At 49.4% G+C, this 25,128-nt stretch overlaps 1 protein-coding gene across 3 annotated transcripts in view; it reads left to right on the top strand.

The window, feature by feature from the left end:
• Nucleotides 1–15,513: 15,513 nt before the first annotated feature.
• Nucleotides 15,514–25,128, top strand: part of PRDM15 (PR/SET domain 15) — a 75,962-nt gene continuing 66,347 nt past the window's right edge. For all 3 annotated transcript variants that reach the window (XM_040339021.1, XM_040339022.1, XM_040339020.1), the window contains exons 1-2: nucleotides 15,514–15,621; nucleotides 24,500–24,547. In XM_040339021.1, the coding sequence (XP_040194955.1) occupies nucleotides 24,511–24,547 (37 nt within the window). In that variant the 5' untranslated portion in view covers nucleotides 15,514–15,621; nucleotides 24,500–24,510. The remainder of the gene's footprint in view (nucleotides 15,622–24,499; nucleotides 24,548–25,128) is intronic.

The raw sequence follows: 25,128 nt of genomic DNA, 5'->3' as shown, positions 1-25,128 counted from the left end.
TTGTAGCAGAAAAAGTATGCAGATAAGGGGTATCTATAGATAAAAACAAACTGTTCAGCTGTGACTGAAGTTGGATAATACCCTTGCTTTAGATGTAGGCCATTTACGTGCCTCGTGAAGCCTGACTGGAATACTGAACATTGCCAAGTGAGGCCTAGTCGTTATTGCTCACCTCCTCCATCACAGGTGTGAGCTCTCAGGCTCTGGTCAGAGCTACTGCAACAGGGGCGAGAAAGCATATGTGAGGGGTTTGAGTCTGAGAAAAAGTTCATTCCTGTGATGGGGGTGAACAGGCCTCACTTGGCAACATCCTGGGAGTGTTCCAGTCAGACATCAAGTGGTACATAAATTGACAACACCTTTAGTAAGGGCGCTGAGCTCACTCCTGTGATGGAGGAGATGAGCTATAATGACTAGGCCTCACTTGGCAATGTCTTGGCAAGGTTGAGTATTCCAGGCAGGTTTCATGAGGTACATAAATGGCTACACCTATAGCAAGGGTATTATCCAACTTTACTCACAGCTTCATTTGATTTATCTATAGACACCCATTATATGCATACATAGGTTGTTTTTTTTACTCTTTAAAAAGAAAAAAGTTAGAAAAATGTCACAAGTATTCAAGCCATCTTGATTTCTGGGCTTGTTCACACCAGAACACAGTGTAAGAAACGCGCGTTCCATGCGCATTTTCAGCACTGCATTTAAAATGCCTTGCGTTTGTGATCTGCAGCAGGTGTCAATATTTAAAGCGGTTGTATGCCTGCTGACACTTTTTTTTTTTTCTTAATACCCCTGTAAGGCATAATGAGCACTGCATACTAGCTCCTTATAAAATACTTACCTTAGAACAAGGCGTCGGTAAATCACCTGGTCCATGCCGAGGTAGCTGACATCTTGCCTCGGCGTGTATTGCGGCTCCAGTGCTGTGAGTGGCTGGAGCCGCGATGTCGTCACTCGCGCGGGAGACTTCTTTCCGGCAAGGTCCGGCATCTGCCGGGCCTTAAGCCGAGAATCCCCTGTGCGCATGCGCCGCTGCAGTCAGTGGCTTATTGGAAGGGGAATATCTCCTAATCCGTAACGGTTTAGGAGATATTTTTTTTACCGTCAGCCTTATTATTTTACCTGTAGGTAAAAGTTTCAAAATTGACTATACAACCACTTTAAGTTAATGACACCCCAAATGCAGGTCGCAAATGCAGTGCACTTTCCTGCCCAGATCGTATGGTATAGACATACCATGCAGTGAGTTTCCAAAAGCACTACTTTTTGTGCTGTGCAATTTCAGCCAATTCAAAATCAATAGGCTGAAATGGCACTGTACAGAACTGCAATGTAAATTCCTGGTGTAAACTGGCCCTCTGACTATTTTTTGCTTAAGGGAATACTTAGTTCACCTTTACCACAAAACTGCCTATGTAGATAAAGGGCATCTTTAGTAAAAAAAAATAAAAAAATTGCAGCTCTCACTAAAGTTGAATAAAGCCCTTGCTATAGGTGCCATTTACATATCTCCCGAAGCCTGACTGTAATACTCCCAGCCAGGACATTGCTAAGTGAGGCCTAGTCATCACTGCTCTACTCCACCATCATAGGAGTGAGCTTTCCAACCCTGAGCTCAGAGCTACTGCATCAGGGAAGAGAGAGAGTATGTGAGGGAGTTTGCATCAGAGAAAGCGCTCACTCCTGTGATGGAGGTGAGCAGTGACGACTCGGCCTGCTTAGCAATTTCCTCAAAGTACTTGGCAATGTCCTGGGAGTATTGGGCCCCATGCACACGGGACACCGATGCAAACTCTGGTAAACACACGTTTTTAAAGGCTAAAACCGGCGTTTAAAAACACGCGTTTTGCGTTTAGTTGAGACATCATAAGACCCTCCCTAAGCTCAAAAAACAATATTATTTAACCATTTCAGCCATTTTGTGAGACCAGAGTGAGTAGCAGCTGATAGAGCAGCAGTGTACTTGTATTTAGCATGTCACTTGCCACATCACCTGCCACAAGCTGCAGATTGTCCACTTGCTACAAGTTGTGGATTGTCCACTTGCCACGTCACCTGCCACAAGTTGTGGATTGTCCACTTGCCACGTCACCTGGCTGCGTCACCTGCCACGTCACCTGTTCACATCACCTGGCCACGTCACCTGACCAAAAGTTGTGTATTGTACAATGGCCACGTCCCCTGCCACAAGTTGTGAATTGTCCACTTGCCACGTCACCTGGCCACGCCACCTGCCACAAGTTGTGGATTGTCCACTTGCCACGTCACCTGGCCACGTCACCTGTTCACATCACCTGGCCACAAGTTGTTGATTGTCCACTTGCCATGTCACCTGCCACAAGTTGTGGATTATCCACTTGCCAAATCACCTGGCCACGTCACCTGCCACAAGTTGTGGATTGTCCACTGGCCACATCACCTGGTCATGTCACCTGCCACAAGTTGTGGATTTTCCACTTGCCACGTCACCTGGCCACGTCACCTGGCCACAAGTTGTGGATTGTCCACTTACCACATCACCTGGCCACAAGTTGTGGATTGTCCACTGGCCACATCACCTGCCACAAGTTGTGGATTGTCCACTTACCACATCACCTGGCCACAAGTTGTGGATTGTCCACTGGCCACGTCACCTGCCACAAGTTGTGGATTGTCTACTGGCCACATCACCTGGCCACATCAGCTGCCACAAATTGTGGATTGTCCACTGGCCACGTCACCTGCCACAAGTTGTGGATTGTCCACTTGCCACGTCACCTGGCCACAAGTTGTGGATTTTCCACTGGCCACGTCACCTGCCACAAGTTGTGGATTGTCCACTGGCCACATCACCTGCCACATCACCAGGCCATGTCACCTGCCACAAATTGTGGATTGTCCACTGGCCACAAGTTGTGGATTGTCCACTGGCCACATCACCTGTCCACGTCACCTGCCACAAGTTGTGGAGTGTCCACTTGCCACGTCACCTGGTCACATCATCTGCCACAAGTTGAGGATTGTCCACTTGCCACGTCACCTGCCACAAGTTGTGGATTGTCCACTTGCCACGTCACCTGGCCATGTCATCTGGCCTCGTCACCTGGCCACATCACCTGCCACAAGTTGTGGATTGTCCACTTGCCACGTCACCTGCCACAAGTTGTGGATTGTCCACTGGCCATGTCACCTGACCACAAGTTGTGGATTGTCCACTTGCCACATCACCTGGCCACGTCACCTGCCACAAGTTGTGGATTGTCCACTGGCCACATCAAGAAAGAGACCGCCGCTCCAGGCAAATACAATAAGCAATCAATGTCCTCCTCAAAGACCGTGGGTGCTGGCAATGCACAAGGCAAAAAAATCAATGAAAGGAATTAATGGACAGCCGCACACCAAAATGAACCTAAAAAGGTAGCCTTTATTGATGCGACGCGTTTCGCACAATCAGTGCTTAGTCATAGTCACATAGTCATGTGCTATGACTAAGCACTGATTGTGCGAGACGCGTCAGCTTTTTACCCCACTGCTTGCTGTGCTGTGTTTTGTAGTGCTTTTTATACTTTTTACACCAATAAAGGCTACCTTTTTAGGTTCATTTTGGTGTGCGGCTGTCCATGAATTCTTTTCATTGATTTTTCACTTGCCACATCACCTGGCCCCAAGCTGTGGATTGTCCACTGGCAATATCACCTGGTCACATCACCTGCCACGTCACCTGCCACAAGTTGTGGAGTGTCCACTTGTCACGTCACCTGCCACAAGTTGTAGGTTGTCCACAATGCAATGCAAGCAATTCGTTTTTTTAATGTTTTTTCAACATTTGCCATCATTTTTGAGATTTCTAATGTAAAAAAATAGGTCACCTTTAAAAACGCCTATAAATGAAATCACGGCAAAACGCCGGTACCGTGTTTTGCCGCGTTTAGCGTCTGAAACGTGGAAAACTTTTGCGTCTGAACCCATTTTTTTTTTGCTTCTGGAAAAACTAGGATAAACGCAACTGTCGAAAAACGCTGACATGCATGGACACATAGGATAACATTGAATGTGTTCAGGGGCAGTTGAAAAAGCTGTCCAACTGCCTCTGAACATGCGTTTACCAGCATTTACTGGCGTCTCGTGTGCATGGGGCCTAAACCACCAATTTCTCCATAAAGAGTACCTCTCACATGCCTATTTATTACTGTCACAAGGGATGTTTACATTCCCTATGATAGCAATAACAGTGATTAAAAAAAAAATGACAGTGTAAAACAGGGGTGGCAAACTCAAATTCATCGAGGGCCGCATCAGCAGTGTGGTTACCCTCAAAGGGCCAGTTGTATATGGGTCGCACTACATACAGAATGCAGAGCTCAGGATTACGTCAGGCTTATGCTACGTACACAGTGCAGGGATTCAGGGGTCCGCACAGACCCCCATTACATCAGAGTCCGCACAGACCCCCATTACATCAGAGTCCGCACAGACCCCCATTACATCAGAGTCCGCACAGACCCCCATTACATCAGAGTCCGCACAGACCCCCATTACATCAGAGTCCGCACAGACCCCCATTACATCAGAGTCCGCACAGAGCACCATTACATCAGAGTCCGCACAGACCCCCATTACATCAGAGTCCGCACAGACCCCTATTACATCAGAGTCCGCACAGAGCACCATTACATCAGAGTCCGCACAGAGCACCATTACATCAGAGTCCGCACAGAGCACCATTAAATCAGAGTCTGCACAGTCCCCTTGTAATGCTGTGGACTCGGATGTAAAGGGGGGGAACTCTGATGTAGGGGGGGCTCTGCCCACCAAAGTCCCCCTCTTGCACCACAGAGCACCCCTTAAATTAATTTAATATATACACTGGGAGGTGGGAGAGGGTGAGCTTACTCACCCCAGGATGTAGGGTCAGGGGCGGGCTGCCTGCATCTTCCTTCACATTTTCCCGGGGATGTGTGAGCAGGGAAGACACAGGGGGTGTGGGCGTGCCACACAGTGTAGAGAGGCGGGGAGAGGAGGAGCAGCGTCCAAGCTGAACTGTCAGCGTGGATGCTGAGCTGTGTGTGAGAGAGACACATAGCTCAGCCAATCAGCCGTGCCGGAGCCCGGCGATGACAGGCGCGGCCGCATAGCGGTAGGTGAGCGGCGGCTGCGACCTGTGTTAACCCCGTCCAGGCCGCGGGCGCTGCTTACCTCCCGCTGTGTGGCCTGAGCGGGTGGCACTGTAACAAGCGATGGAGGCTGGCGGGCCACATGACAAGGCTTGGCGGGCCGGATTCGGCCCGCGGGCCTTGTGTTTGCCACCCCTGGTGTAAAACAAATTGATTTTTAAATGTAAAAAAAATCAGCTATCTGTAGGAGAGGTGGCCGAAATATCGGAATCGGCACAAGAAAAAAAAAAAATCAAAAACAGAATCACTGAGTTGGAAAAGGATCACCCCCCTCCTTAAAATGACTTGTAAACTTAATCAGGTGTAGCTAATTGCCTTCTCGATGGCACACAAAGCCATTTGACTTTCAACTGTAATCAGCTGTGGTCATTTTGATTAGCTCATCATGGAAAGAGCTTTCCTGGAGCATTTCAGTCCCTGGTAGTGCAACTGAAGCAAACAATCAACTATGGGTGGCAAGGCAATGTCACAGGGATCGCCAGGATAAAGTAGTGGACAGGCACAAGTCAGGAGATGGATAAAAAAAATCAAAGGCTTTATCAATGCCTAGAAGCACAGTGAAGTCTGTTTTTTAAGAAGTGGAAGGTATTTGGTAGAAGACAGACCCTCCCTGGATCAGGACGTCGCTCCAAACTGGATGAGAGAGCCAGGAGGAAACTGGTCAGAGAGGCTACCAAGAGGCCTGCAGCAACTCTGAGGCCGCATACACACGGCCGGACATGTCCGCTGAAACTGGTCCGAGGACCAGTTTCCGCGGACATGTCCGACCGTGTGTACGGCCTAGCGGACAGGTTTCCAGCGGACAAAAGTTTCTTAGCATGCTAAGAAACTTGTCCGGTGGAAACCTGTCCGTTGGACATGTCCGATGGTTAGCACACCTAACCATCGGACCGAAAACCCCCGCATGCGTCAAAGTGATTCAACACATGCGTGGAAGCATTGAACTTCCTGGTTCGCGCACGTCGCCGCGTCATCGTCGCCGCCACGTTGCCGCGTTTTCTGTCCGCGGGGAATTTGGTCTGATGGTGTGTACACGCATCAGACCAAAAGCTCCCAGCAGACATGTCCGATGAAAACGGTTCGCGGACCGTTTTCATCGGACATGTCTGATCGTGTGTACGGGGCCTTAACCACTTGCCGCCTGCCAATGACAGATTGACGGCGGCAAGGTGGTTGTAGAATCCTGACTGGACGTCATATGACGTCCTCAGGATTCTGAGCCGATGCGCGCCCCCGGGTGTCAGTCTGACACCCCGCAACACCGATCTAGGTAAAGTGTCTCTCACGGAGACACTTTACCACGTGATCAGCCGTGTCGAATCACGGCTGATCACGATGTAAACAGGAAGAGCCGTTGATGGCTCTTCCTCACTCGCGTCTGACAGACGCGAGTAGAGGAGAGCCGATCTGCGGCTCTCCTGACAGGGGGGGTTCGCGCTGATTGTTTATCAGCACAGCCCCCCCTCGGATCGCCACACTGGACCACCAGGGAATAAAAAAATAAAAAAATGGGCAAAAAAAAAATTGTAAAAAATATATAAATAAAAAAAAAGACAGTAAAAAAAAAGATGCCAATCAGTGCCCACATGGAAAAAGGTGTTATGGCCTCCACACCATACGATATGTCTGGTGGAAATCCAATAAAGCTCACCATCCAAATAACACCATTCCTACAGTAAAGTACGGTGGGGGTAAGATCCTGGTATGGTGGTATTTCTCTGCAGCAGGGACTGGAGCCCTTGCCAGGATAGAAGGGAAAATGGATGGGGCAAAATATCATTAAAATCTGCCCTCTGCCATAAAGTTGTCAATGGGAAGAAGGTTTTCCAAAATGACAATGACCCAGAAAAGAAAAGCAGTTTTTGGCCTTCATAGAGTTTTACAGGCTGCCGACAGCACTGTTAGACGGTATGCCCAGGGCTGTCTTAAAGCGGGAGGTCACCCGAAAAAATTTTTTTAACATTAGATTGGGCCTAGTTACGGGAAGCAGAATCGGGCGTTTTGATTAAAATCAATGCAGTACTTACCTTTTTTGAGATAGATGTTCTCCCGCTGCTTCCGGGTATAGTCTTCGGGACTGGGCGTTCCTATTTGATTGATAGCCTTCCGACGGTCGCATACAGCGCGTCACGAGTTGCCAAACGTCGGTGCGGCTCTATACGGCGCCTGCGCACCGACGTTCGGCTACTTTCGGAAACTGGTGACGCGCTGTATGCGACGGTCGGAAGGCTGTCAATCAAATAGGAACTCCCAGTCCCGCAGCCCATACCCGGAAGCGGCGGGAGAACATCTATCTCAAAAAAGGTAAGTACTGCATTGATTTTAATCAAAACACCCGATTCTGCTTCCCGTAATTAGGCCCAATCTAATGTTAAAAATAGATTTTTTGGGGGTGAACCTCCACTTTAATGAATGGGCACACTTGGGCACTGCCCAGGTGCTTGGGGGGCCCATGATCAGGGCATGGAAAAGGTGGGAGGGGTGGGTGGGGAATAGCTGCAATGTCACTCCTATCAGAAGGAGCACACAGCTGGCTTCTGCTTGAGAGAAAATTCAGCTTTCTCCTTCCTCCTGTAGGGGGTGGAAGAGAGCAGGCACTGAGACTGAGAACTCACCTCAGCCTCAGCACGTGAGAGAGGAAGTAGGAGCTGCCTTCATTGTAGGTGGGAACAGCATTTGTGATCTGTGAGTACATGGGGGGCACAACTCTGATGTATGGGGACACTGTGATGGGGGAACCTGGTGTATATGGGCACAGTGATAGGGAAACATGATATAAGGGGGTACAGTGATGCAGACTCGTAGGGGCCCCAGCGAATTACTTTGCCCAGGGGCCCATGATGCTATTAAGATGACACTGGGTATGCCTGTGCATTCTGCCCGCTCTTAAATGCCAGAGTCCCGTCACCAGGGCTGAATGTGCCCAATATAAATTGATTTCCTATGATCATCAGCTCCATCTAGTGGCCCTAATGCATTTTTGTTTCTGAAATGCCTCAATCAGGAAGATACTGCATTATGACCAATAGGTGGAGCTAAGACATCAATAAAGTTTGCAAAATTTGTGTAGCAGAATTTGTGATGACTGGGCGAAGACTTGCAACATTCATCCAACAAGGACTCAGACAGTTTGCATCTAGAGATGGTGGTTCTGGCTGAATAAAAACTACCTGCAGCTAACTGCTCAGTTTGTATGCAGCCATAGGTGCAGAGGCCACTTCTGAACACAACATCTTATCTGCCCTCTGAATGAAGTCTTGCAAGATATGGGCTTTCATGCCATATTTACTATATCTGGGTTTACCCTCTGAATGGTTATTACTCCTGTATGTTGGTGGGCTCAACATAGAAATTATATGACAAATAAAAAAGTGAACAGAAATGAATATGGGTCCTTTCACACGTGCGGACCGTTCGTCCGTTTTTTCATACGTCCGTTTACAGACTGCAATGCTTTCCAATGGGATAGCGTACGTTAGCGGATGAGCATCCGCTAACGTCCGTTAACATCCGTCTCCGTTAATCTCCGTTTTTGTGAGCGGAAGAAAACCCTATTTTTCTTCCGTCAAAAAAACGGAACGGACGAAAAACGGATGTTAGCGGACGATCCGTTTAACATCCGATCCGCTAACATCCGTTTTTCATCAAAATATGTAATAAAAATAAAGTTCTAAGGGTCCTTTCACACGTGCGGACCGTTCGTCCGTTTTTTCATACGTCCGTTTACGGACTGCAATGCTTTCCAATGGGATAGCGTACGTTAGCGGATGAGCATCCGCTAAATTCCGTTAACATCCGTCTCTGTTAAGCTCCGTTTTTTTGAACGGAAGAAAACCTTATGGGTCCTTTCACACGTGCGGACCGTTTTTTAGATCAGTTTTTTATCATCAGTTGATCAGTTTTTCATCCGTTTTACATCCGTTTTTCATCAGTGTAACGGTCACCACCGTTTACGACCTTCCATCACATCCAAGACAGCTTATCGACACTCCAACCGACAGGACCCGATCCCATTTCACTTGCCCAGAATCAAGACGAGACACAGCTCTGTGCTTGTTCCAAATGTAATGATACTTTAATGGTTTCTTCTCAGCTTTTTATACAGTACATGGCATTAAAGCAACAATGAGATCTCCACCCCCCCCCCCTAATCACACACTAAGGCTAATTACTAAACATTCCTTAATTAACAGCATAACAACAAAACACCTTCACCCACTGAGTTCCCTAGGCAGACGTTTCGTCTCTGCATACAGTTTGACACCTATTCACACCTCTGAGCATCAACAGGCTGTAGACAGTGTTATCACACGTAAACAGTATTTAGTATGCATAATTAGAGTTCTGGGAGCAGACCTGGGTTAACACCTTTACACAAGGACAATGGAATGTCTTCCAGGAGCCCTGACTCAATTAGCATGTCACTAGTCAGGGCTAAGCATAGAATGAGTCACTATTGACTGGTTGGGCCAACATCTTGCAGTATCTCAAAATCCTGCAATACGAACTATCAGTGATGTCCTATCTCATGTAATACATGAATTATGATCCACTTGCCACCCCATGCCCAAAGGGCACAGAGTGGACTCAGACCCAAGAGTTATCAGTGACGCTGACACAGGAGTATCCTCCATCCTCACAAAGTCTTTGGGTGTCACGGGTCATTCCGTTACAATCAGTTGTCATCCGTTTTCCTTCCGTTTTTCTCATTCTTTTTGTTAGAACTTTATTTTTATTACATATTTTGATGAAAAACAGATGTTAGCGGATCGGATGTTAAACGGATCGTCCGCTAACATCCGTTTTTCGTCCGTTCCGTTTTTTTGACGGAAGAAAAATAGGGTTTTCTTCCGTTCAAAAAACGGAGCTTAACGGAGATGGATGTTAACGGACGTTAGCGGATGCTCATCCGCTAACGTACGCTATCCCATTTGGAAAGCATTGCAGTCCGTAAACGGACGTATGAAAAAACGGACGAACGGTCCGCACGTGTGAAAGGACCCTATTTTTCTTCCGTCAAAAAAACGGAACGGACGAACTGTTTAACATCCGATCTGCTAACATCCGTTTTTCATCAAAATATGTAATAAAAATAAAGTTCTAACAAAAAAAAAAACGGATGAAAAACGTATGAAAATGGATGAAAAACAGATGAAAACGGATGAAAAACGGATGACAAACAAAACGGATCAACTGATGATAAAAAACTGATCTAAAAAACGGTCCGCATGTGTGAAAGGACCCTTACAAAAAAAAACGGATGACAACTGATGAAAAACGGATGACAACTGATGAAAAACAGATGAAAAACGGATGAAAAAACGGATCAACTGATGATAAAAAACTGATCTAAAAAACGGTCCGCACGTGTGAAAGGTATTGGTCCACATTTGTTCTTAAAAAAAAAAATATGTTAGGTTCTAAAGAAGACATGGAAAAAAACCCACTGGCTAGGAGTCGACTTCACTACTACACTCAATGCAAGACATGGAAGGAAGGAAGGTCCTCTATTCTCTGCCGATTTAGTTCGACACTTCATGCCATGTAAACACGAGCGGAATTCCCGTCGGAAAAAACTTGGATAGATACCTTATATAGGTAAGGCGGGGCCACCGGTCACGGGACCCCGTCCCCCCCCTCTGACGCAAGGGAAAGTCTGGGCTTCCCCAGTGACGTAGTCAGAGGGTGCGTCAGAGGGGGACGGGTCACGTGACGGGTGGCCCCGCCTCACCTATATAAAAGCTGTCACTGGCTCAAGCCTCGTCATTCGCCGGGCTGTCTTCGGTGGAGACAGGCGGCCGGCAATGTGTGTGCTCTGGATCCCGGACCTGGATGGATCTTCTCATCGATGGACCCCGATGGAGAGGTGATCACCCGTCGCTGGAGATATACAACAGCGGGGGATCGAGAGGGGATTACCACCAGTGGATTTTTTTTTTTTAATAACTTTAAAAAATGACTTTTTCCACGGTGTGTGTTTTTTTACTATTATTTACACTTACTTTGTGAATTTGTAGAAGTACAATGTACCCCATTACCAATTCACATAGAGGGGGGGCGGGATCTGGGGGTCCCCTTTGTTAAAGGGATCTTCCAGATTCTGATAAGCCCCCCGCCCGCAGACCCCCACAACCACCGGACAAGGATTGTGGGGATGAGGCCCTTGTCCCCATCAACATGGGGACATCCTCCCCATGTTGAGGGCATGTGGCCTGGTACGGTTTAGGAGGGGGCGGGGCGCTCTCTCGTCCCCCCCTCTTTTCCTGCAGCCGGCCAGGTTTCGTGCTCGGATAAGGGGTCCTGTGTGGATTTTTGGGGGCTCTCCACGGCATTCTTTTTTTTACATTTGGGGTGGAGTTCCCCTTAAAATCCACACCAGACCTGAAGGGAATGGATATTTGGGGGGAACCCCACGTCATTTTTTTTTTAAATTGACGCCGGGTTCCCCTTAATATCCATACCAGACCTAAAGGGCCTGGTAATTGAATTTGGGGGGGACCCCCACGCTTTTTTTTGTTTTTTATGAATTTTATCTAAATTGCCGGGAGCCGACAATTCATTATAGCCGCGAGTCATTTTTAAATCACTTTTTTTCCTTCAAAAATTACACTTTGTGCAGAGACAGTTCTAAGCACGGGAAACATGCGCTATTTCACAGGCATACTATACACCCCCCAGGTACGAAATTTAAAGGAATATTTCACTTTTATTGTTTCACTTTAAGCATTATTAAAATCACCGCTCCTGAAAAAACTGCCATTTTTTTTGCATTGATACATGTCCCCTGGGGCAGGACCCGGGTCTCCAAACACTTTTTAGGACAATAACTTGCATATTAGTCTTTAACCACTTAATGACCGCCTCCTGCACATATACGTTGGCAGAATGGCACGGCTGGGCACGTACAGGTACATCCAGCGACCCGGTCTGAAGCTCCGTGACCGGGACTCGTGGACCCGATTGCCACTGGAGTCCCGCGATCGGTCCCCGGAGCTGAAGAACGGGGAGAGCCGTGTGTAAACCTGGCTTCCCCGTTCTTCACTGTGGCGGCAGCATCGATCGTGTCATCCCTTTTATAGGGGGACACAATCGATGACGTCACACCTACAGCCACACCCCCCTACATTTGTAAACACACTTCAGGCCACACATAACCCCATCAGCGCCCCCTGTGGTTAACTCCCAAACTGCAACTGTCATTTTCACAATAAACAATGCATTTTAAATGACAATGGTCCCAAACATGTGTCAAAATTGTCCGAAGTGTCCGCCATAATGTCGCAGTCACAAAAAAAAACGCTGATCGCCGCCATTAGTAGTAAAAAGAAAAGTATTTATAAAATGCAATAAAACTATCCCCTATTTTGTAAACGCTATAAATTTTGCGCAAACCAACCGATAAAGGCTTATTGCGATTTTTTTTACCAAAAATAGGTAGAAGAATATGTATCGACTGAGGAAAAAAAAAATTATATATTTTTGGGGGATATTTATTATAGCAAAAAGGAAAAAATATTGCATATTTTTCAAAATTGTCGCTCTATTTTTGTTTATAGCGCAAAAAATAAAAACCGCAGAGGTGATCAAATACCACCAAAAGAAAGCTCTATTTGTGGGGAAAAAAGGACGCCAATTTTGTTTGGGAGCCACGTCGCACGACCGCACAATTGTCTGTTAAATCGACGCAGTGCCGAATCGCAAAAAGGGGCCTGGTCTTTTACCTGCATTTTGGTCCGGGTCTTAAGTGGTTACATTTTGCACTTTAGATTTCTCCCATAGACTTTAACAGGGTGTTCCGTGGCTTTTTGAATTTGCTGCGAACACCCCAAATTGTCCGTTGTTCGCCGAACATGAGAACATGAGTTCGACTCGAACTCGAAGCTCATCCCTACTGATGAGTCAGTTGTCTGTCCCCTCCCCCTGTTCTCCTTTGGTCCCCCCATGCTCCTCTGGTCCTCCCATGTTCCTCTGGTCCCCCCTGCTCCTCTTATCCTTCCTGTGCTCCTCTGGTCTCCACTGTGCTCCTCTGGTACCCCCGTGCTCCTCTGGTTCCCCCCATGCTCCTCTGGTACCCCCTTGCTCCTCTGGTCCCCCCTGTGTTTCTCTGTTCCCTCACCCCCCAGTTCTCCTCTGGCCCCCCTGTGTTCCTCTGCTTCCCTGTGCTCCTCTGCCCCCCCCATGCTCCTCTGCTCCCTCCCCGTTCCTCTGGTCCCCACCTCTGTGTGCTCCTGGCTGAATGCTAGTGGGAAGTAGAGGAGGAGAAGCGGACTTTCAGCTGCTGCAGGAGGTTTAGTACCAGCTGCGGCGCCCCTCTCAATGCCGCGCCCAGGGCTGGCACCCCCCTGCCGCCCCCTAGTTTTGGCCCTGACAAGAGGGATGATAAGGAGGAAGGAGGTCCTGATTTCTCTATAGTGATATTTAGTTATTACTGTAAGGAAAACCAGCAGAAGGAAGGAAGTCCTGATCCCTCTATATAGAGATCTCCAGTTATTGCCATAACCAGCAGAAGGAAGAAGTTCCTGATTCTCCTATATGAATTTTTTTCCCCTCAATCGGGGATCACCGGCAGGTGGAAAGGGGCCTAATTCCTCTATATAGATCTTTACTTAGACCTCAATTACAATACTGTGCCCAATTCTGGGGATCTCACTTACAAAAAGATATTGATAAGATAACAAAAATGGTGCCACCCAATATGGCTGGTAACTAGGCAAGCATAAGGGCACTCATGAGGAGGCACTGATGAGACAGCACTGATAGGCGGCACTGATAGGTACTGACAGGCGGCACTGATGAGGAGGCACTGATTGGCAGCACTGGTGGGCACAGGTTGGCAGCACTGGTGGGCAAAGGTTGGCACAGATTGACAGCACTGGTGGGCACAGATTGGCAGCAGTAGTTGGCAGCTCTGGTGGGCACAGATTGGCAGCAGTAGTTGGCAGCACTGGTGGGCACAAGTTGGCACAGATTGACATCACTGGTGGGCACAGATTGGCAGCTCTGGTGGGCACAGGTTGGCACAGATTGACATCACTGGTGGGCACAGATTGACAGCACTGGTGGGCACAGATTGGCAGCACTGGTGGGCACAGTTTGGCAGCACTGGTGGGCACAGACTGACATCACTGGTGGGCACAGATTGGCAGCAGTAGTTGGCAGCTCTGGTGGGCACAGATTGGCAGAAGTAGTTGGCAGCACTGGTGGGCACAAGTTGGCACAGATTGACAGCACTGGTGGGCACAGATTGGCAGCAGTAGTTGGCAGCACTGTTGGGCACAAGTTGGCACAGATTGACAGCACTGGTGGGCACAGATTGGCAGCAGTAGTTGGCAGCTCTGGTGGGCACAAGTTGGCACAGATTGACAGCACTGGTGGGCACAGATTGGCAGCAGTAGTTGGCAGCACTGTTGGGCACAAGTTGGCACAGATTGACAGCACTGGTGGGCACAGATTGGCAGCAGTAGTTGGCAGCTCTGGTGGGCACAGATTGGCAGCAGTAGTTGGCAGCACTGGTGGGCACAAGTTGGCACAGATTGACAGCACTGGTGGGCACAGATTGGCAGCACTGGTGGGCACAGATTGGCAGCAGTGGTTGGCAGCTCTGGTGGGCTGATATTCAGTGTCCACGTCCCTTTTACAGAAGCTGGTTGTCGGCTCTCTGCTGTCAGCATGTGGAAAGGAAAGCCAATAATCGTCTTCAATTCACATCATGATCAGCTGTGATTGGACACAGCTGATCACATGGTAAAGAGTCGCTGATTGGCTCCTTACCTCAATCTGTGATTGGCAATTGTCCGGAGGACGCTGTGATCACAGAGCGCGCCGCCCGTAAGCTGCAGTCGGTGTGATCACGGGAGGCGGTCATTTGATTTGTGGGTCAGCAAGGGGTTAAAGTGTCGCTTATGGATAGAAACATTTACATCGATTGACGCCATTGCAGGGGCGTGCGCAATTTTAGATCGTGACATGTTTGGTATCTTTTTACTTGGCGTAACATCATCTTTTATATTTTACCAAAGAATCAGGCATTATATTGTGTTTTTTTGCATCAGAATAAAAAAAAAAAATTGCATTTGAAAAAAAATTACAACCCCCCCCCCCCCCCCATTTTATTCTCTGGGGCCTCTGCTTTAAAAATATATATAATGTTTGGGGGTTTTAAGTAGTTTTCTAGCAAAAAATATAGTTTTTTAAATGTAAACATAAAGTGTCATAACAGGCCCGGTCTCAGACTGGATATTGAGTTTCTATTGGCTGGCTGTGTGTCATGCAGGTGTCACCCTCCCTTCACACCTGACAGGACAATGCCCCGTATGATGGGGAAGGATGAGGCTACATAAAGACTACACTTCCCAGCATGCCCCACGAGGCCAGAGCGCCGCTTCCGGTCATGCGTGATTTCCGGAGCGGATTGGAACCCGGAGTGCGGATTCGGTTCCCCCGCGGCGGGGGTTCCCGCGGAGAGGTACGAAGAGAGAAGGGGAGGGGGTGCTAGCGGTGGAAGGGAGGCGGGCGGAGGAGATGGGGGGGTCGGGACGGTGTGAGAGGACGGGGAGGGCCGCGCTCTGGGCCGCACCCGCTCCATCTGCCAGGCCGATTGTTCTGTGTAGCTGTGGGGGTGGGGGGAGCTCTCCTCCGCTCCGGGATGCCAGGAAAACCCGGCTGTGTGCCGAGCGCTGACATCCCTCCGGGCCGGGCTCTCCCCTCCCCCTTCTAGGTGCAACCCGGGGGGACACTCAGCATTATGTACCCCAATCTCCATCCTCCATTCATCATCCTCATCCTCTGTCCTCCCCCATTCATCATCTCCATCCTCTGTCCTCCCCCATTCATCATCTCCATCCTCTGTCCTCCCCCATTCATCATCTCCATCCTCTGTCCTCCCCCATTCATCATCTCCATCCTCTGTCCTCCCCCATTCATCATCTCCATCCTCTGTCCTCCATTCATCATCTTCATCCTCTGTCCTCCATTCATCATCTTCATCCTCTGTCCTCCATTCATCATCTCCATCCTCTGTCCTCCCCATTCATCATCTCCATCTTCTGTCCTCCATTCATCATCTCCATCCTCTGTCCTCCCCCATTCATCATCTCCATCCTCTGTCCTCCCCCATTCATCATCTCCATCCTCTGTCCTCCCCCATTCATCATCTCCATCCTCTGTCCTCCCCCATTCATCATCTCCATCCTCTGTCCTCCCCCATTCATCATCTCCATCCTCTGTCCTCCCCCATTCATCATCTCCATCCTCTGTCCTCCCCCATTCATCATCTCCATCCTCTGTCCTCCCCCATTCATCATCTCCATCCTCTGTCCTCCCCCATTCATCATCTCCATCCTCTGTCCTCCTTCATTCATCATCTCCATCCTCTGTCCTCCCCATTCATCATCTCCATCCTCTGTCCTCCTTCATTCATCATCTCCATCCTCTGTCCTCCTCCATTCATCATCTCCATCCTCTGTCCTCCCCCATTCATCATCTCCATCCTCTGTCCTCCCCCATTCATCATCTCCATCCTCTGTCCTCCCCCATTCATCATCTCCATCCTCTGTCCTCCCCATTCATCATCTCCATCCTCTGTCCTCCCCCATTCATCATCTCCGTCCTCTGTCCTCCCCCATTCATCATCTCCATCCTCTGTCCTCCTCCATTCATCATCTCCATCCTCTGTCCTCCTCCATTCATCATCTCTGTCCTCCTCCCCCATTCATCATCTCCATCCTCTGTCCTCCCCCATTCATCATCTCCATCCTCTGTCCTCCCCCATTCATCATCTCCATCCTCTGTCCTCCCCCATTCATCATCTCCATCCTCTGTCCTCCCCCATTCATCATCTCCGTCCTCTGTCCTCCCCCATTCATCATCTCCGTCCTCTGTCCTCCCCCATTCATCATCTCCGTCCTCTGTCCTCCCCCATTCATCATCTCCGTCCTCTGTCCTCCTTCATTCATCATCTCCGTCCTCTGTCCTCCCCCATTCATCATCTCCGTCCTCTGTCCTCCTTCATTCATCATCTCCATCCTCTGTCCTCCTCCATTCATCATCTCCATCCTCTGTCCTCCTTCATTCATCATCTCCATCCTCTGTCCTCCCCCATTCATCATCTCCATCCTCTGTCCTCCTCCATTCATCATCTCTGTCCTCCTCCCCCATTCATCATCTCCATCCTCTGTCCTCCTCCATTCATCATCTCCATCCTCTGTCCTCCTCCATTCATCATCTCCATCCTCTGTCCTCCTCCATTCATCATCTCCATCCTCTGTCCTCCCCCATCCTCTGTCCTCCCCCATTCATCATCTCCATCCTCTGTCCTCCCCCATTCATCATCTCCATCCTCTGTCCTCCCCCATTCATCATCTCCATCCTCTGTCCTCCCCCATTCATCATCTCCATCCTCTGTCCTCCCCCATTCATCATCTCCATCCCCTGTCCTCCTCCATTCATCATCTCCATCCCCTGTCCTCCTCCATTCATCATCTCCATCCCCTGTCCTCCTCCATTCATCATCTCCATCCTCTGTCCTCCTCCATTCATCATCTCCATCCTCTGTCCTCCTCCATTCATCATCTCCATCCTCTGTCCTCCTCCATTCATCATCTCCATCCTCTGTCCTCCTCCATTCATCATCTCCATCCTCTGTCCTCCTCCATTCATCATCTCCATCCTCTGTCCTCCTCCATTCATCATCTCCATCCTCTGTCCTCCCCCATTCATCATCTCCATCCTCTGTCCTCCCCATTCATCATCTCCATCCTTCATTCATCATCTCCATCCTCTGTCCTCCTCCATTCATCATCTCCATCCTCTGTCCTCCCCCATTCATCATCTCCATCCTCTCCATTCATCATCTTCGTCCTCTGTCCTCCCCCATTCATCATCTCCGTCCTCTGTCCTCCCCCATTCATCATCTCCATCCTTCATTCATCATCTTCGTCCTCTGTCCTCCCCCATTCATCATCTCCGTCCTCTGTCCTCCCCATTCATCATCTCCATCCTTCATTCATCATCTCCGTCCTCTGTCCTCCCCCATTCATCATCTCCATCCTCTGTCCTCCCCCATTCATCATCTCCATCCTCTGTCCTCCCCCATTCATCATCTCCATCCTCTGTCCTCCCCCATTCATCATCTCCGTCCTCTGTCCTCCCCCATTCATCATCTCCATCCCCTGTCCTCCTCCATTCATCATCTCCATCCTCTGTCCTCCTCCATTCATCATCTCCATCCTCTGTCCTCCCCCATTCATCATCTCCATCCTCTGTCCTCCCCCATTCATCATCTCCGTCCTCTGTCCTCCTCCATTCATCATCTCCATCCCCTGTCCTCCTCCATTCATCATCTCCGTCCTCTGTCCTCCCCATTCATCATCTCCATCCTCTGTCCTCCTCCATTCATCATCTCTGTCCTCCTCCCCCATTCATCATCTCCATCCTCTGTCCTCCTCCATTCATCATCTCCATCCTCTGTCCTCCCCCCATTCATCATCTCCATCCTCTGTCCTCCTCCATTCATCATCTCCATCCTCTGTCCTCCCCCATCCTCTGTCCTCCCCCATTCATCATCTCCATCCTCTGTCCTCCCCCATTCATCATCTCCATCCTCTGTCCTCCTCCATTCATCATCTCCATCCTCTGTCCTCCTCCATTCATCATCTCCATCCTCTGTCCTTCCCCATTCATCATCTCCATCCTCTGTCCTCCCCCATCTTCTGTCCTCCCCCATTCATCATCTCCATCCTCTGTCCTCCTCCATTCATCATCTCCATCCTCTGTCCTTCCTCCATTCATCATCTCCATCCTCTGTCCTCCTCCATTCATCATCTCCATCCTCTGTCCTCCTCCATTCATCATCTCCATCCTCTGTCCTCCTCCATTCATCATCTCCATCCTCTGTCCTCCTCCATTCATCATCTCCATCCTCTGTCCTCCTCCATTCATCATCTCCATCCTCTGTCCTCCTCCATTCATCATCTCCATCCTCTGTCCTCCTCCATTCATCATCTCCATCCTCTGTCCTCCCCCATTCATCATCTCCATCCTCTGTCCTCCATTCATCATCTCCATCCCCTGTCCTCCCCCATTCATCATCTCCATCCCCTGTCCTCCTCCATTCATCATCTCCATCCCCTGTCCTCCTCCATTCATCATCTCCATCCTCTGTCCTCCTCCATTCATCATCTCCATCCTCTGTCCTCCTCCATTCATCATCTCCATCCTCTGTCCTCCTCCATTCATCATCTCCATCCTCTGTCCTCCCCCATTCATCATCTCCATCCTCTGTCCTCCCCCATTCATCATCTCCATCCTCTGTCCTCCATTCATCATCTCCATCCTCTGTCCTCCATTCATCATCTCCATCCTCTGTCCTCCTCCATTCATCATCTCCATCCCCTGTCCTCCTCCATTCATCATCTCCATCCTCTGTCCTCCTCCATTCATCATCTCCATCCTCTGTCCTCCTCCATTCATCATCTCCATCCTCTGTCCTCCTCCATTCATCATCTCCATCCCCTGTCCTCCTCCATTCATCATCTCCATCCTCTGTCCTCCTCCATTCATCATCTCCATCCTCTGTCCTCCTCCATTCATCATCTCCATCCTCTGTCCTCCTCCATTCATCATCTCCATCCTCTGTCCTCCTCCATTCATCATCTCCATCCTCTGTCCTCCTCCATTCATCATCTCCATCCTCTGTCCTCCTCCATTCATCATCTCCATCCTCTGTCCTCCCCCATTCATCATCTCCATCCTCTCCATTCATCATCTTCGTCCTCTGTCCTCCCCCATTCATCATCTCCGTCCTCTGTCCTCCCCATTCATCATCTCCATCCTTCATTCATCATCTCCATCCTCTGTCCTCCCCCATTCATCATCTCCATCCTTCATTCATCATCTTCGTCCTCTGTCCTCCCCCATTCATCATCTCCGTCCTCTGTCCTCCCCATTCATCATCTCCATCCTTCATTCATCATCTCCATCCTCTGTCCTCCCCCATTCATCATCTCCATCCTTCATTCATCATCTCCGTCCTCTGTCCTCCCCATTCATCATCTCCATCCTTCATTCATCATCTCCGTCCTCTGTCCTCCCCCATTCATCATCTCCATCCTCTGTCCTCCCCCATTCATCATCTCCGTCCTCTGTCCTCCCCCATTCATCATCTCCATCCCCTGTCCTCCTCCATTCATCATCTCCATCCTCTGTCCTCCCCCATTCATCATCTCCGTCCTCTGTCCTCCCCCATTCATCATCTCCGTCCTCTGTCCTCCCCCATTCATCATCTCCATCCCCTGTCCTCCTCCATTCATCATCTCCGTCCTCTGTCCTCCCCCATTCATCATCTCCATCCCCTGTCCTCCTCCATTCATCATCTCCGTCCTCTGTCCTCCTCCATTCATCATCTCCGTCCTCTGTCCTCCCCCATTCATCATCTCCATCCTCTGTCCTCCCCCATTCATCATCTCCATCCCCTGTCCTCCTCCATTCATCATCTCCATCCCCTGTCCTCCATTCATCATCTCCATCCTCTGTCCTCCTCCATTCATCATCTCCATCCTCTGTCCTCCCCCATTCATCATCTCCATCCTCTGTCCTCCCCCATTCATCATCTCCATCCTCTGTCCTCCCCCATTCATCATCTCCATCCTCTGTCCTCCCCCATTCATCATCTCCATCCTCTGTCCTCCCCCATTCATCATCTCCATCCCCTGTCCTCCTCCATTCATCATCTCCATCCCCTGTCCTCCTCCATTCATCATCTCCATCCTCTGTCCTCCTCCATTCATCATCTCCATCCTCTGTCCTCTCCCATTCATCATCTCCATCCTCTGTCCTCTCCCATTCATCATCTCCATCCTCTGTCCTCCCCCATTCATCATCTCCATCCTCTGTCCTCCTCCATTCATCATCTCCATCCTCTGTCCTCCTCCATTCATCATCTCCATCCTCTGTCCTCCCCCATTCATCATCTCCGTCCTCTGTCCTCCCCCATTCATCATCTCCATCCCCTGTCCTCCTCCATTCATCATCTCCGTCCTCTGTCCTCCCCCATTCATCATCTCCATCCCCTGTCCTCCCCCATTTATCATCTCCATCCTCTGTCCTCCTCCATTCATCATCTCCATCCTCTGTCCTCCCCCATTCATCATCTCCATCCTCTGTCCTCCCCCATTCATCATCTCCGTCCTCTGTCCTCCCCTATTCATCATCTCCATCCCCTGTCCTCCTCCATTCATCATCTCCATCCCCTGTCCTCCTCCATTCATCATCTCCGTCCTCTGTCCTCCCCATTCATCATCTCCATCCTCTGTCCTCCTCCATTCATCATCTCTGTCCTCCTCCCCCATTCATCATCTCCATCCTCTGTCCTCCTCCATTCATCATCTCCATCCTCTGTCCTCCCCCCATTCATCATCTCCATCCTCTGTCCTCCCCCCATTCATCATCTCCATCCTCTGTCCTCCTCCATTCATCATCTCCATCCTCTGTCCTCCCCCATCCTCTGTCCTCCCCCATTCATCATCTCCATCCTCTGTCCTCCCCCATTCATCATCTCCATCCTCTGTCCTCCTCCATTCATCATCTCCATCCTCTGTCCTCCTCCATTCATCATCTCCATCCTCTGTCCTTCCCCATTCATCATCTCCATCCTCTGTCCTCCCCCATCTTCTGTCCTCCCCCATTCATCATCTCCATCCTCTGTCCTCCTCCATTCATCATCTCCATCCTCTGTCCTCCCCCATTCATCATCTCCATCCCCTGTCCTCCTCCATTCATCATCTCCGTCCTCTGTCCTCCCCCATTCATCATCTCCATCCCCTGTCCTCCTCCATTCATCATCTCCGTCCTCTGTCCTCCTCCATTCATCATCTCCGTCCTCTGTCCTCCTCCATTCATCATCTCCGTCCTCTGTCCTCCTCCATTCATCATCTCCGTCCTCTGTCCTCCCCCATTCATCATCTCCGTCCTCTGTCCTCCCCCATTCATCATCTCCGTCCTCTGTCCTCCCCCATTCATCATCTCCGTCCTCTGTCCTCCCCCATTCATCATCTCCGTCCTCTGTCCTCCCCCATTCATCATCTCCGTCCTCTGTCCTCCCCCATTCATCATCTCCATCCTCTGTCCTCCCCCATTCATCATCTCCATCCTCTGTCCTCCTCCTCCATTCATCATCTCCGTCCTCTGTCCTCCCCCATTCATCATCTCCATCCTCTGTCCTCCCCCATTCATCATCATCTCCGTCCTCTGCTTCATCCTCCTCCAACACTCCATTCATCATCTTAATTTTCCTCTCCCCAACACTCCTCTGCTTCGTTCTCCTCCATCCTCCTCCATTCATCATGAGGAAGAATCAAGTTTGCAATTCTAGCACTCTCCCAATCTTAGCATTTCCTCCATTCAGTGCAGAGAGTTCTCTGCTCAAGGTTACCGCTGTCAAATAACGGGCAACCTGCCTAGTTTATCACAACATCGCTGTATGAGTCCCGGGTTCCACGCTGAGTCCCGGGTTCCACGCTGAGTCCCGGGTTCCACGCTGAGTCCCGGGTTCCACGCTGAGTCCCGGGTTCCACGCTGAGTCCCGGGTACGCTCCGACATTGGGAGCTCATGTCGCATGACGTGTGACAATCAATGTTTCCCTATGGGAGTCGTCTAAACTGGTCCGACACAAGTCGGTCCGACTTTGAAAATGCTCCGTGTATTACTTTGATCTGACTACAGCCCAATTGATTATCACTGAAGTCGAATCGCTGTCCTAACTGATCCAACTTTGGCATGCGACTTGTTCTGATGATCTTAGAGGGGAACTCCACGCCAAAAAAAACAAAACGGTGTGGTTCCCCCTTCAAGAGCATACCGGGTCCTTGGGTCTGGTATGGGTTTTAACCACTTAAGGACCCCTTCACGCCGATATACGTCGGCAGAATGGCACGGCTGGGCACATCAACGTACCTGTAGGTTGCCCTTTAAGCCCAGCTTAGGGCGACCTGGTTCGAAGCTACGTGACCACGGGACTCGCGGACCCGATCGCCGCTGGAGTCCCGCGATCGGTCCCCGGAGCTGAAGAACGAGGAGAGCCGTGTGTCAACACAGCTTCCCCGTTCTTCACTGTGGCGCCGTCATCGATCGTGTCATCCCTTATATAGGAAATCACAATCGATGACGTCACACCTACAGCCACACCCCCCTACAGTTGTAAACACATATGAGGTCACACATAACCCCATCAGCGCCCCCTTGTGGTTAACTCCGAAACTGCAAATGTCATTTTCACAGTAAACAACAATGCATTTTAAATGCATTTTTTGCTGTGAAAATGACAATGGTACCAAAAATGTGTCAAAATTGTCCGAAGTGTCCGCCATAATGTCGCAGTCACGAAAAAAATCGCTGATCGCCGCCATTAGTAGTAAAAAAATTTTTTTTTATAAAAATGCAATAAATAAATAAATAAAACTATCCCCTATTTTGTAAACGCTATAAATTTTGCGCAGACCAACCGATAAACGCTTATTGCGATACATATTCTACCTATTTTTTGTAAAAAAATAAATATATATCGGCCTAAACTGAGGGCAAAAAAAAAAAAAAATGTTATATATATTTTTGGGGGATATTTATTATAGTAAAAAATATTGCATTTTTTTTTTTTTTCAAAATTGTCGCTCTATTTTTGTTTATAGCGCAAAAAATAAAAACCGCAGAGGTGATCAAATACCACCAAAAGAAAGCTCTATTTGTGGGGAAAAAAGGACGCCAATTTTGTTTGGGAGCCACGTCGCACGACCGCTCAATTGTCAGTTAAAGCGACGCAGTGCCGAATCGCAAAACTGGCTGGGTCCTTTAGCTGCCTAAAGGTCCGGGTCTTAAGTGATTAAGAACCCCCCCCACCCCCCCACGGCAAAAAAAAGCATGGGGATCCCCCAAAATCCATACCAGACCCTTATCTAAGCACACAGCGCGGCAGGAAAGTGGGTGGGGACGAGCGAGCGCCAGACCCCCCCCCCCCCCAAACCATACAAGGCCACATGCCCTCAACATTGGAGGGGGGGCCCATATACAAGAAATGTCTGACCTCTGTGATTGCCAACAAGGGTTTCTCTGTTTTGTGAAGGGGTCAAATACTTATTTCACTCATTAAAATGTAAATCAATTTATAACTTTTTTGAAATGCGTTTTTGTTGTTGTTCTGTCTCTCTCACTGGTAAAATAAACCGACCAATAAAATTAGACTGATCATTTGTCAGTGGGTAAACGTACAAAATCATATATTCCCCCCCCCCCTCCCTGTATGTATTTAATGTGTCATATTATATCTATTAACTGCTGATTTCTTTTCTTCCAGGCGGTTTTATAATGGCACAAGGAGAAATAGATGAATCAGTGTTCCTATGTAAGTGTTTATAACCAAATATATGATGTTGAATGCCCCTCTTATTTTTTATCCTGAGACAGTGGGGTTTGTGGTGGACACAGAACACTAATTCCAGCTTGGGTCACCGCCCCCTGAGGCCAAGCCAAGTGCAACTCGCCCCCTGAGGCCAAGCCAAGTGCAACTCGCCCCCTGAGGCCAAGCCAAGTGCAACTCGCCCCCTGAGGCCAAGCCAAGTGCAACTCGCCCCCTGAGGCCAAGCCAAGTGCAACTCGCCCCCTGAGGCCAAGCCAAGTGCAACTCGCCCCCTGAGGCCAAGCCAAGTGCAACTCGCCCCCTGAGGCCAAGCCAAGTGCAACTCGCCCCCTGAGGCCAAGCCAAGTGCAACTCGCCCCCTGAGGCCAAGCCAAGTGCAACTCGCCCCCTGAGGCCAAGCCAAGTGCAACTCGCCCCCTGAGGCCAAGCCAAGTGCAACTCGCCCCCTGAGGCCAGGCCAAGTGCAACTCGCCCCCTGAGGCCAAGTGCAACTCGCCCCCTGAGGCCAAGTGCAACTCGCCCCCTGAGGCCAAGTGCAACTCTGCCCCCTGAGGCCAAGTGCAGCT

The sequence above is a fragment of the Rana temporaria genome, chromosome 2, assembly GCF_905171775.1.
Source record: "Rana temporaria chromosome 2, aRanTem1.1, whole genome shotgun sequence".
NCBI lineage: Eukaryota > Metazoa > Chordata > Amphibia > Anura > Ranidae > Rana > Rana temporaria.
Note: the sequence above shows the minus strand (reverse complement) of the source record. Positions and strands in the feature narration are given on the sequence as shown.